Source organism: Epinephelus fuscoguttatus, linkage group LG7, assembly GCF_011397635.1.
Source record: "Epinephelus fuscoguttatus linkage group LG7, E.fuscoguttatus.final_Chr_v1".
Classification (NCBI taxonomy): domain Eukaryota; kingdom Metazoa; phylum Chordata; class Actinopteri; order Perciformes; family Serranidae; genus Epinephelus; species Epinephelus fuscoguttatus.
This window is the reverse complement of record NC_064758.1, coordinates 11869377-11883936: the sequence shown is the minus strand read 5'-3', so window position 1 is coordinate 11883936 and position 14560 is coordinate 11869377. Positions and strand designations below refer to the sequence as shown.

The window sequence follows — 14560 nt, the reverse complement described above, 5'->3', positions numbered from 1 at the left end:
TGAAACACAGAAAAAAAGCCAAAGTCTAATCAGACCGGCCTGAACCAGCCCAGCATGGGAGAGATTCCTCTGCCAAATAGAGAAGGGACGAAAGAGATGGAGGGGAGGGAAGAAGCGTCGAGGCATGGCAGGATTGTGTGTGTGTCAGGCTGGGTGACAGAGGTGCACCCTGCTTGTTCCACTGGCTGGCACCTGTCACTACTCATCAACAACACACTAAACCCCCTAAAGACGCCTCTCGTGTCGCTCAGTCGCTCCGTCTTCCTCACTGCTCTAATTCTCTCCCTCGCACTCATTGTTGACTGTTTCACATCATTGGTCTTTCTCCCATTTTAATTTCTCCTGCTCTTTGTCTTTGTGTGTCTCTCTAACACATACACTCACAAACACACATCATTTCCACCTCTTTCTCCCTCTTGCTGTATTGTCATCCTTCTGTAACACTGTAACAACTATTCTTTCTTCCTCCAATGTGCCATAATAAAGTGTCTGGGCCTCTCTCTAAAGTGCTAAATGAGATTCTCGGGCCTCCAGGGTGGATACTGAGAGTGTGTGTGTGTGTGTGTGTGTGTGTGTGTGTGTGTGTGTGTGTGTGTGTGTGAAAAGAGAGAGTGAGAGCAAGAAAGAGGGCAGAGAGGCAGATGGATAACATGTACGTACTGCACGAGCAGAGTCTTTACCAAATTTAAAAGAGAGAGCTAGGATCTGCAAGACTGAGTGTGTGTGTACATGCACCGCGTGCAGTGTGTGTGTGTCTGTGTGAGAGAGAGAGAGAGAGAGAGAAAGGGAGAGTATAACTGGCGTGTAGTGTGGCTGTCTAGCTTAGGGAAGAGAGCAGTCACACAGAGCAATAAAGCTAGGAGCGTTGGTTTACACAGGCCATTGGATTACACCGGCAACCCCTGGGGGAAATACAGAGGGAAGGGGAAGGAAGTCTAGACATAACTATAAAATACGTAAGATCCCTTTACCTCTGCCTGCCTGACACCTCAAATTAAAGGTGGACTGTATTTGTATCGGGGGACATCTTCTCCACAGTGTCATGCTTCTAGTCCTCATTTCGATTTGCCAGAAAAGGCCAAAAAAAGTGAGAGAATGTGATATTTTAAGATGTCTCGGGCTGACTGGTTAATAAAACTTGCTGGGCATATTCTTGCGAGACACTTAGCAGGACTTGCTTTTTCAAAGGAAGAGGACAAAAACTTCAGCTGATTTGTGCATGACGAAGATGTAAAGCTTTATAGAGTAGCAGTTTAGGACAGGGCTGGGTTCAGATCGACAGTTCCATTTTAGATCTGGCTCCAATTAGGGCTGCATCTAACAATTATTTTCATTGTTGATAATCTATCACTTATTTTCTCGATTAATCGCTAAGTTGTTTAGTCTATAAAATGTCAGAAAATGGTGAGAAACGTAGATCAGTGTTCCTAAATGTCCAAGATGATGTCCTTATATGTCTCGTTTTGGTAGCTTTCTAGCCTATGTTGACAGCCTCTTTTGCTGGTTAAAAAAACATCACTGACAGCATATCATATGGACTGTATCTAATCAACCTTATTTCCCTAACAACTGCAATGAAACATCTGGCTGATGTCTCATTAAAGCTGGTGTGTGTACTTGGCCAACCCAACCAATGAATGCAACTACTACTAGCCAATCAGAGGCTCTAATGAAAAGATTGGTTTTCATGAAAAGAGACGGCACTCTACAGCAGGGTGTGGACAGGATGTTTTGGTAACTCTTCTCTTGACAACGTTCTACCTGATCACGGTTATATAAAGAATGAGGACAGTCACTTTTACAAAAAGTCATGTTTGAACAAATTTGGACTAACATGCTCAAATTAATTCAAACATAACCCATACTGCCCCCAGCGTTGTCTCTAAGATTCCCTATGTGGTGTGATATAACTGCACTATGTGTTGTGAAATTGTGGTGTTACTTGGAATTAAAAATCCTGGCTCCACTTCTGTCATGATCCTGAAAACCTTCAACAGTGGGCCATGTGTCCTTGCATATAAATTTTGCTATCTTATTGGTGAGGGCCTTCTGGCAAGGCTCCTGAGGAGCGTGGTAAACAGTAGTCAGTCAGACGAGGTCTAGAGTTCACATGGCACATCATATCAATATTTAAATCACCTTTGAGAACAGATTGTAGAGCAATAAGATGTAAAAAGTAGGCAAAATCTCTTTTGCACATTTAATCAACATTTCATATTTTATGCCCCTGTCTCATTTTTTCAGGTTGTATTTCCAGGCTGTGAACATTCATGACACTCCAAGTGAAAACTGGAGGTGACTGCAGAATTTATAGTTTGTTATTTTCAATATTCAAAGCTTAACACGGTTACATTCAATAATAAAATACTGTTAAATTATGTGACAAAACTAAATATGTCTGCAAAAGTGATAAATCAAATAATGAGCGACTCCTGTCATTTTAACTATATTAGTTATAGTGTTATGGTCTCTGCTGGAAACCACAATGGGCTTTTTTTCTATATCCAAAGATATTACTGTTGTATTGAAGTAATCACCACTGTTCCTTCCAGCCAAAAATAAGACAGGATGAATCACAAAGAATGAATCAAAAAAAGAAGACGTGGCAGCTATGAGACCGCCTAGAGGGCATTTTTTTCCTTCTTCTTCGAGGAATATAAATCCACTGTCTGGATTAGAACGATTAAATGAAGCTGTAAAAGGTCAAACAAATTATTCCTTGACTCCAAAAAGTCAGTGCTCCAATCAAAGTCAATGGAGCAGCACCAGATTCTACATCTTAATGATACTGCTGATTACAAACTTGGCTCCCTGGTTTCCAGCTTCGGAGGAGAGTAGTTTATGTTGACACGCTATTGATTGTACTTCCCTTAGTCTCAGTGGTAAAATGTCTTTATAAATCGGGTGCACTATCTCCATTCAGCTGTGTTGGCAAGGTGGTTGCATGTACTGGCTTAATTAATAACTTAACAGTGATGTATAATGCAAGTAAGATTCCTAGTAACCCTGAGTCTTATTTCCCCCTCTCTGCCCTAATCCCTCTTCCTTCATCACTTGCTTCGTTTTTGCTATGCACTCTCCTTTTACATCTCTTTATCTTCTTGTATGTCTTATGTATCATTTTTTTCAGTCAATCCTCACTTTAAAACTCTGCTTCCCTACATCAAGAGAATATGGTGAGCATCTGTCCCATGAGATCAAACTAATGATGATACTGAGGCTCTTGAAAAGTCATTTGCATTCATTGTGACAAGATGAATCCATCAACATGTAAGTAAAGTATAGGTTATATGATAGCTCTTGCCTCACAGCTTTTGAAGAGGTCTGTCTCTGATGAAACCTGTCATGGAATAATGGCCACAAGGGTAGTAAAGCTGGAGGGACGTATTCATGTCATTAAATCCAAATTTCACTACTTCTTTGACCTGATGTTAGTTTATTAGTGCAAAGGATTACTTAGTTCGACTGGAATGGATTATTTATGGTGAGTTTTGTTTTAGTTTTAAGCTCGGTTGGTGGTGTACTGACCCGTACCTCCATCTCCTTGAGCACAGGGTGGTCCTCAATGCCTGGAAACAGGACCCTCATTGCATAAGTCCGATAGTCCAGAAAGGGAATCCCAGCTCCGTCCAACTCTTGGGTCAGCTCGTGGATGTCTGTCTGAAGCTCAGCAAAAGCTACAAAAAATGGACAGAGAGAAGGTGACAGGATGAGGGATGGTAACCAGACTAAACAACAGCAACTGTACATTGTATTAGCTTGTGGAATCACATTAATCATAGACACTGCCAAGTGATTTTAATCATGTGTGAATTTGTCAATTCCATAATTCATCTAAAGGATCTGCTGGCAGACCCTCAATGACATTGCATTATCGACAAAATGGTCCAATTTATGGGAACTGACCATTGTTCTGATGGCTCATAATATCAAATCCCCAATAGTCGGAAACACGTCCTATTGGACCGAAAGCCCATTATCCCGAAAACATATGTGCATTGCTCCAAAGGGCAATTTCTCTGACAGGATATCATCGGACTCTCCAACTGTGGCGAAGGCATGACCCTGCTCTAGTCTGCCTCTGATTGGCTAGTAGTAGTTACATTCATTGGTTGGGTTGGATAGATATAGGCTTAAGGAGTGAGGGTTAGAGTAAGAATATCAAGATAAGACAACTGGAGGCAGAGTAGGGCAGGTCATGCCTTTGCCAAAGTAGGAAGGTCCAATGACATCATTCTGCATAACAATTAGCCATGTGCTTCTGTTTAGGAAGAGGACATTTGCAGCAATGCACATTTGTTTCTGGGATACCAGGCTGTCAGCAAATGGCCTTTCAATCCAATGGGATTTTTTTTAGACTACAGGGACTTCGGAAATATGAGCCATTGAAACAGTTGCAGAGCATCCAAATAACAAATCATGTCTAGTTCTCAAGGTTCCGGCACAACAGTATTTAAAACAGCAAAACAACGCAATCAGTGGGGCTAAGTAAATTCAACACAGGTGAACTCTGACACAGAAATTCACCCTGTTTACTAATAGCAAATTAGAGACCAGCCCATTGAGGGAACGGAGACATGGGGAGTCCTAAATGAAAGAAGCTATCATTGTGCCGTCTTGTCTTATTCACCTTCATATGCCAGAGCTTAAACTGCTCCATGAAAAAGACATGGTTTTTCAGCGGCTAGGAATAAACTGTACAAATATATTCTTTAAATAAACAGTGCCTTGCCAGCAAGGACTGTCATTGTTGAATTCGGAAGTAATACATTGATTATATCAATATATAACATTGGTAATTCCATTTGCATTATTTATGAAAAGCAGAAGTTGGAGGGTAATTCAGTAATTCTATGATGCACAACTATGATGATGAAAGAAAGCCACAAAGGTATTAAATAAAAGAATGCAGACAGGAAAGACGGCTGAGAGAATACAAGGATAAGCAATTCAGTTAATTTTAGTAAAGGACACATATTAGCAATGACATTTCTCTACAATTCTGCATCTAGCTTTAATTTTTTTGGGGGGTATACATAAGTCCTGAGATAACACTTAAAGGGGCTCTCTGCAATATTCAGAGATTCTAAGTGACACGGTTCTCAACATGGAGGTGGCTGAGCCAGTGACTAGCAGCTCAAGGTGCTAACACCATAAACAGCGCTTAACAGAGTTAACAGTGTTAACCAGGGGAAACTGGAGGGAGGGCACTACGTTTCTTCACCGTGGCCATCCCATTGTCAGCTGTAAATGTCATATGAGCACAGTGCAAATTTGCATCGATGAGCTAGCCAGTGGGATACACACTTGCCCTAACATGGGTGTTATGTGTGGCCGGACAGGCTTGGTACAACAAACCACAGAGAAGCTCAGATTACGACACACACAGAGGGAGTGTGACTTCATTTCCTGTTCAGAACTTCATTACTCCACTATGTCTTTACATAGCCAGTAGTGGTTTGCTGCTTTATTAATGCTCTGAATGTTTCATACAGAACCTAAGAGAAAAAAGACAGGTCTGAAAATGTAGTGAACTGAATTTAGTCCTTGGTATCTTAGCCCTAACAAATTCAATCTTTGCTTGTCCAAAAAGAGCCAAACATAATGAAATAAAAAGGGAAAGCTAGCTCGGGGAGAGAGAAGCAGAACCAGCACACAGAAAACAAAGTTCCTGGAAAGGAAAGTCAATTAATTGCATGAGTGGATAATTATTAAGAGAGCGACGGATGAGTTTTCATGCATAATTTCTCCCAGCTGTTATTGGACTGTTTGGTTCACAAGAGAGATGGAGAGGAGAGGAAGCAAAGAAGATAAAGGGAAGGAAAAAAGAGTCGTGAGAAAAAAGAAAAGATTGGGAGGTAAAGAAGTGAGGGTGGTGGGGGAAAGGAAATTCAGAGGACATAAGTGATTAAGCCAAAAACAAAGAAGAGAGAAAGAGAGATCAGCAGGTAAAGGTCAGAAAATGTGAAGTAGAAAGTAAAGCAGAAAAGAGGCAGAGCAGAAGAAGCAGAATAGGAGATAAAGGTGAGAAAAAAGACGCCAGCAAAGAAAAGGCTTCCATTTTTAACTTCCTTGTCATCTGAACTCTCATCCCATCGTCTGTCATTAATCAATCTCTTATTTATTGTTCAAACTGTAAACTCTTCAGCTTTTTGAAGGGCCCAGCATTATGTAAGACAGGGGAAGCATATTATGATTTCTGATTGGCTGAAACACCTGTAAAAAAACACATCAAGATACATCAAACATAGTTTAAAGTGAGACTATAACCTTGGCTGAACTGAAGCCACTGTGGCCATAAGCAGTTGAAAAATACTGAATTTGTTCTCTGAAGTTTTTTTGGGGTATGTTGCAAAAGCATCATCATAAGATGGAATACAACCACACAGGGTTACAGCAATATCAATCTAAAGTTTACTAAAACAAACAAATATCAGCCACAATAAGCTTCTGGTCATACCAGACCATGTAGGACTGTAACAGCAAATTTTCCTGAGTGCATTACATTGAACATGAGTGCATATTATCTGTTATGAATTCATCTTTTCATTTGAAGGAGGGAGACAGAGTTATTTAATCTCTCAAAAGATACGTGGTCTTCCTTTAAAGGCCCTGACACACCAAGCTGACAGACGGCAATCAGTGTTGGGCTGTGGGTGAGTGTCTATTGCCCTAGTCTTTGCAGTGTATCCTGCACTGTTGGCTCTAGTTGGCCCTTGTAGGCCCCCTGTCTCTATAATGTTATCCCTTCGATAGTCTGGCGACCTGTCCAGGGTGTACCCTGCCTCTCGCCTAATGTCAGCCAGGATAGGCTCCAGCCCCCCAGTGACCCCTAACAGGATAAGCGGTTACAAAAAATGAATGAATACATTTTCAGATTATTTTTCTTTAGCCATTGAGTTCTTTAGCAGAGACATTTTGTGATGGTTTGCCTTGTTCCTTCAACATTGGATTTTGTTGTTAATGTGCTAGCTAGCTAACTAGCGTCATAACAGTCTTCTGGTTTCCCTTTTTGAATGGCAAATTCAGACTACTGCCGTCTGCTTGTGTGGAGAGTTACTTCCTTACACACAGGCGCAAGACATGTGTGCTGATTGGGCGTCGACTGTATTCCCTGCAATTTGTTCAGGTGCAACTTGAGACACAGGAGACATGAGGTGCTATAACAGTCGCCTTTCATTGCAGCTAGCTCTTTGAAGTCAGGTTGGTGTGTCTGTGCCTTAAAAGTTCTACTGCTAGTTGAAGTAAGTGCACAAGTTATATTCAGCTACCCATAATAGCCACCCTAGATGTTGTAATTTTCACTAATAAAACTAACTTTAATAAAACTCATGACAGCCTTAAACATAGCTCTTTTATTTGTGCAATTGTACTATCATGAAAATGCACTATGAGGATTTGTGACAAAAAGGACTAAAATCATCCTAATATTATAGTACATCATTATCCCTGTCTACAGCAATCTGAATTACAAAGGTGTGCAGAGCCAATAATCCAGGAAAGACAAAGAGACGCGCACCCATTATGATGCCTGAAAAAGTGGAGAGATTCCCCAGTATTTAAAATCTACTCACTAAAATCAGGAGCACATAAGTTATTTTCATGTAAATTAATATTTAATTGTCACCTGTTGCTATAACATGATTCTGGTTTCATGTACAAAAATTTCACTGTGGCTGCTGTAAACACAGTATCTATCTAGTGGGTCTTTCCTGGGAAAATCCTCATGTGTGTCTGATTTGAGTACACAAAGAAAAGACCTCAATCTACACAGAGTCTGGGAAGTGAGGTGTAAAAATGCCACAGTGCTGAGTGTGCTTACAAACAAAGCTTTGCCCAGGAATTTGTTTGGAAGCCCATTTGCGCTTTGTTTGCTTTTATACGCTCATAAATCGTCTAAAAACATCTATATTACCTCCCCTGAACCAAAAAGTGACACTTGCCAGTCAGCAGTTGTCATTTCTAATGTGCAACTAATCATCCATGACTGCTAATATGCTAGTTTGGATGACTCTGTACGGTTCGATGTCTACTTCTAACGGATGACTGAACCAGACGTCCCCTGTCTCTTCCCCTCAAGACTCTTAGAGCGAAGCCAAACTCACGCACACACACTGACTTTTGCTATCACACACACATGCACGCGCAGGGCGGACCGCCCACTTCATCTGTTCCTCCGCCCACACACACTGTCTCGTCTCTATAGGCCAGCTGGGAGTACAGCAGGCGGGGCGGGGTGGGAATAAGGCCATGCTTCATTTCCTGGAAAACTGAGTGCTTTTATTTCTATTGACTCCAACACTGTCTGGTTTCTCTTTGAGGGGAGAACAAGGTTTATACTTGTGTTTTTTTCTTGAAAAGGACTAATGTTTAAAATGATACAAGGTGAGAACACATTTTCTGAAAATGTCAGAGAGCATGCGGCGATCACAGCAGTTTTTTGGCTTGACAACTGATCCTCGGCAGCTGATGGAGCTCTAACTCTGTGTCACGGCTGTAGTGTAATCACATTATAACCCTGTACTATGGCTGTGTGTGTCTGAGTCATTATATCGAGTGTAAACACCTGGGCTGTCCTTACATCAGTCATCTACACTCTGCTACCAAAACTCCGACCTCATCAGCTCCCTCTCAGCCTGTACTGTCCCTTGTCCAAATGTTTCTCTCTCATTTACCTCTCACTCATTTTACCTCTCATTTCTGTGCAAACAACCTCCTTGTTACTTTGACCTCATATCGCCTCTCTCACATTTTACCTCCTAGTGCTTTGTATGCTCGCTGTCTTTTTCTGAAGCTCTAAATTTTCACTCGGACGTACGGACAGATGACCGACATGTCAACACTGTCCACCACCGTCATCAAAACAATATATTAATGTGTGCATCATGTCAGTATGCCGATGTGGCAACATCATGCTGCACATATAGCTCCATTTAGTTTGCCTCCTGACTGCATTTCTGTCATGATGATATTATAAATGTCAATAAACTGGCTGCAACATTTTATATAAGCCCTGTATTTTTTGGTAAATAAAACCCTTTTCTATTCACTATGAGTTAGCTATGACACGGTTATGCATCTGCCTCAGTAAACATACCCTGCAGAAACCCTGTTGTCAGTGATGACGGCAGCATCCCACTGTTATTGATTGCATCTCTGTCTGCAGTTTCATTCAGAGTTCTCTCCCTCCCTACATGTTTTCTTTGGCTCTTACATTCCCCTTTGGCAGTCAAGTCTATAGAAATGTCCTCTAACCTTGTTCAGTCTGCACATTCCATACCATGAAACCTCAATCTGCTTTCTCGTCTTCTATAGTTGCACACTCACTTGGCATGGCAGACTTACACAGTCCAATCAGTGTCATAGCCAGTGGCTTGATTTTTAACCTCAACCACTCAGCTAGGATGCTGGCGTCCTGGGCTGACATTACTGTCTTTCTGAGACTGTAGCGGGTTCAGTTTTAAAGCTAGAGTGAAGATACTGGTATTGTATGAAACTAGACGGCTGAAAGAATACATCAGTACCAGGAAAAGGGGCTAAGTAATGCTCCAAAGTAAGGCTAAATTGTGGCGAGAGACAAACTGGCATGACCATTTTCACAGGAATCCCTTGAACTCTAACCTCAAGATATGAATAAAAATGCCATTTTCCTTATGCAGTACAAATTTCTACCTACTGTATTTGAATATTTCTGCATAGTGGGTTCGCTAAACAGTATTGGAAATGCACACATTGGCTATGACTGGAAAGCTTGTACATTCCATGAGCTCAGTTTTATTCATGTGTAATGATGTTAGCCCCCAAACTAGTCATTTCATTGTTGAGAGACCTTTTTAAAAAAAAAAAAAAAAAAAAAAAAAATAAAACACAAAAACTTGACCTCACTGTATAAAATTACCTGTAGTTACCTCTAGGATAATCACAGCCTCATGAAACTTCACAACCACAAACTAGAGACTGAAGGCATTCAGAGGATATATGGCTTTCATAGGTATATTGACAGTACAGGGGTTTTCAGAACAGAAGTGCTCACCATCCAATCAGCAAAAAATGCTCGGTGTTCCTCAAGCACTTATACACTTGGAACTCTCAAAGTTTGAAAGGTGCCTAACCAAAACACAATGCTTATTATGTATTCATGACTAGGAAAACTTGACAAAGTGCTGTGCTGCATCTCACATTAATCTTAAGGTTCCAGCTTTTAAATGATGTCTACACACATCTAGGTGGCATACACTAACGATCTGCTATCTCCCCCTAAAGAAACTCTGTCACCCCTAAAGGAGAGAAAAATGGGTCTATGGTGGGGAGGAGTGGAAGGGGTTAAGCTAGTTTACTCAACATATACCCTATCTAGATACATCTAGATAGTTCAGATGTATCTAGTTCACACATACTGTTTTCATTGCCTACCTTCTTTACACTCCAGGGCCACTCTGGACTCCAGGTTGTCCATCTGGAGCTGCAGACGTTTCAAGGTGCGGTCAGCGTCCCTCGACTTCCTTTTGTAAGCAATCAGCACAGCAATTATGACCAATAAAAGGAGGCCGCCTCCCCCTCCGATGCCGATGATGGCAGGAAGCGTCAGCAGGCTGTCCGAGTAGATGTGAAGAGTCCCGGGGGAGTATTCAAACCCACCAGCACGAATCTAAACACAAACATACGACTGATTTTTAATGATCAAAGGAGAAAGTATTCACATTTGTTACGTGACTCTCAGTACTCAGTGCAACCTCTCTTTTTCTGGTTGCCATGGAGCAGCTGCAGTATCAGAACTGAAGGTTCAGCACATTGCTCAAAGGCAGCTCCACTACAGGAAATAAAGGAGAGGAAATTGCTACTTATTTACATTCCCCTACCAAATTCTCTTCAGCCGGTCAGAGGATTTGAACTATCACCTTCCAGACCTACTTTAAAAACAGGCAGCAGTAACTTCTCCAGCAGCAGGTGGTTTGAGAACAGATGAGGTGGTCTGAAGAGATCGAAAGTTGGTGGTCTGATGAAAGCGAAGTTGGTTGACCCGATTTCTACCACAAGGATCATTAAATTTTCATCTGCTCTGTACTCTCACTAAACAGGCTGATCTTTGACAGGCTTATACTGGGGGGAGGCTTACATCACCTCGACTGCTGTGAACATTTCTTGTAGGAAAGGTTTTCAAGTCCTGCCTTTAGGGGAGCAGCTTCAGAGGGTTTTGGTAATAAAGATCTCACAAGTTAACTCACTCGGTCCTTTGAGTGATTTACCTCCTGCTGCACACTCTGCAGATATTTAGGCCCAGTATTTGGGTTTCAAGTTAGATATTTTGTCTCTAATGTCCTCATTTATCACTGTCAACTTTAACAAACTGATGTAGGTCAGAGAGGGAACGCTGTATACATGCACAAGGTTAAAGCAGTGCAGTGGAGGTAGACACAGACGGTGTTAAAACCTTACACACAAAACACTGAGGACTCCCAGAACACATACACACACCATACTCACACACAGTATAAGTAATCAAACAAAGTAATCACCAGCATTTAGATCTCTCCCCAAGGAGCCTTGGTAATTATGGGAAGTCAAACACATGTAATGTTTTTTTTTTTCTGTCTAACGACATTTACATAAGCGCAGTGCGTCTCTGAGAAAAAAAAAACACACACACAGCGCTGGAATCCATCAAATCAAGCTATCCACAAGGGGGGTTGATAACCGATTAAAATGAGGTGTGATTATGCACTCTGAGGCTCTTGTAAGTGCACTTGCATGTTAACATTATCAAAGTCTGATTTAAAGAAATAGAAAGCCTGTTGTATCAATATCAATGTGGGCAGTACCTACAAATTCAATTTGCAATAGTAGAGACAATTAGATTGGCTTGTATAAGATTAAGCAGACAATTAGCTGCTTGGACATGATCAGGCTACAAAGGAGGAAGTTGGACTGAATTAACTTGTACAGAAAAAATACGCCAACTGTAGTATGAGTTTTGATAGGTTGGGTTGCTCAGGGACAGTCTCCTACTCAAACGGATTATTTAAAGAGTTTGCAGGCCAATTTAAAGACACTAATGAAGTCTGTAGAAGCTGATGCAGCCTCGCGTAACAAATACATGTTTCTTAAACCCAGTTCAGACCAAAAAAATGGGACAAGACAAAATTGGTTCAGAACATAACAGGAAAAGTTGCAGCAGTGTGAAGTGGCTCATCTCAGCTCGACTCAAGCCGGCTGATAGTCTCACCTGCAACACAGTTTTCAAGTCACCAGTGGCTGGTTTTAGAACGTAAGAACAGTCACCTATTTTAACAGCTAATCCGTTTGCAGTGAATGAAGCTGGTGAAGTCAGTAGAAAGTGTGTTCACTTGCTGCAGCATTGTCTGACAACAGCTCTCCGTCCTCGCCAAGCCTCTCTCTGTCTCATTTAAATGCCCGCGGCTATCGACACGTAAGTCGGGCTCCTTTCTTATGGTGTGTCGTGTGGGATGGTGGGCCAATGCTGCTGCTGGCTGTATGTATCTCACACATACTCAAAAATACAGTCATTACTTGTACCTGAAAAGCCTGAAGTTACAACAAATGTACAGAGAGTCATTGCTATGGAGACGATACACCGTCTCTTCTAGTTGCATTGGTGTGAACTGGCAGGTGTTCAAACACTGCAGACCAGCGCATTACAAGAAGTTGCAAGTTGGTCTGAACAGGGCTTTATATTCCATAGTACAGACTGCATTGACGTTTTAATGGCATAGCTGTCAGGCTCAGAGTGGTGACTAACTCTTCACACGTTAACCTCTGTCTTAAAGTTGCTTTAATTACTTTATTTCTATATTAACAATGGTTTGCGTAATGTGATAGGAGTCCCTCGTCATGATGAACCCATCTCTTTAGTTCCCCTCGGCTCACTTGAACCTTTGCGCATCTTTCAGCGCATTATTTTAGTTGAACAGCCCGCAGCTTTAATGTTTGGGTTCACTCTCACAGCTCTCATGGCCACTCTCCACCAGCAGCGGGCAGCTGAAAAAGCTGCTGTATGCTACCGGCCCAGCACCAAACAGCAGACAGACAAAGTTTGCAACTAGCAGGTGAACATAGTGGAGTATTTAGCATCCAAAGAGACAGATATTTTCCTCAGGAGACTACAGCAGATGTATAAACAGGGTGAATATTTGACTTGAATTCATAATGTAGCCATGTGGGAAAATATGTCAATGGTGTCATTGTTTTAGCTTGTTGTACCCACAACTGAGGAAGAAGGTTTGGATGATTGCATAATCACATTAAAATCTATGCTCACATATTGGATGCACAGTAGGCCTTGCATGCAAAATGTATCAATAAAACAGGGCATTTGGAGATGAAGGGATGGTTTATTACTCCTAATATTCCCAATTATAATGTGTCGTCTAATAAGAGGTCACTGCTATATCTGGTATCCTATCCTCAGACGACATGAATGCAGCATAAGTACAAGCGATATTAAGTTGGTGACACATTTTCTAGGCATTTGTCTATTTTTATTCTCCTGACAGACTGAAGGACTGATGGAGGAACTTAAAAAGCTGAAGGCCAAAACAACAAACAAGTTTCTTCGAAAACTCAAGGGAGGCACACAGCTGCCAACACACAGCTGAGCATCCGAAGGGACACACAAAGACACGCTGACACAGTCTGTACACCTACACGCACACTAAAGCACACGCACACACACACAAGCCCACTATGTCTGGACACCCATTGGGGTCCCCTGTATGTAGGTCATTCTACATGGGGAATATTATTGTGCTACAGCTGTGTCCTTCTCTGCAGCGCTACGCACAGCACATGCAAAGACAAAGATGTGCACATAAACACAAACATGGAAGCGCTCACGCACATGGGAAGGAAGCAACAAACACTTGTACGTGCAGTAACACACACACACACACACACACACACACACACACACACACACACACACACACACAGCAGAAGAGATCGGAACAGACAGCTCTATTTTTTCTTCGGCTATTGTCAGACGAAGGACTAACTCCACCACCCCCGCCAACACATCACATCGCTCCGATATTCAACATGACATTTCATTCAAAAAAAAAGAAAAAAGAAAAGGGGGGTAAAAAAAAGGGAAAAAAAATCCAGTTCCACCTTGGAACTGGCTGGTTGCGTTGAGAGCTATCATATTGAATTACATGGATGCGCTGTCAGTGGCTTTCGAGGTATATTGGCTGTAGCTAGAGGGGAGTAAATGTCATAAAGATATAGTGAAATGACTGTGAGAGGACATTGGTGATAAGTTTAAAGGGAGTGGGAGGTGGGGGGAGTTGAGTGGGCGTACTGGCGGGATATTCAGACAAACATCCAAATATATTCAGAGTGAGTGCTGCGTCGCCTGGCTGAGGTTTGACCTTCCTCAGTACAGATGCTCCAGGAGCTAGGCGGTGATTTTGAAAGTCTGCTCCAGTCAGAATGAATCAGGGACTTCAGTGTGCAGTCTGATGACAACTCTGGACAAGTAAAGCTGAATGGTTGGCACGAGACGCATTTGTAAGCTTGTTCTTTGACTTTTCTCAGCGCTATCTCC

At 41.9% G+C, this 14560-nt stretch overlaps 1 protein-coding gene across 1 annotated transcript in view; it reads right to left on the bottom strand.

Annotated features, from left to right (window-relative positions):
- LOC125891449 (plexin-A1-like) overlaps nt 1-14560 on the bottom strand; it is a 365915-nt gene that overhangs the window by 38076 nt on the left and 313279 nt on the right. Inside the window, exons 21-22 of the mRNA XM_049580754.1 lie at nt 10414-10648; nt 3529-3677 (exon numbers count right to left, since the gene is read on the bottom strand). Of these exons, the coding sequence (XP_049436711.1) occupies nt 3529-3677; nt 10414-10648 (384 nt within the window). The remainder of the gene's footprint in view (nt 1-3528; nt 3678-10413; nt 10649-14560) is intronic.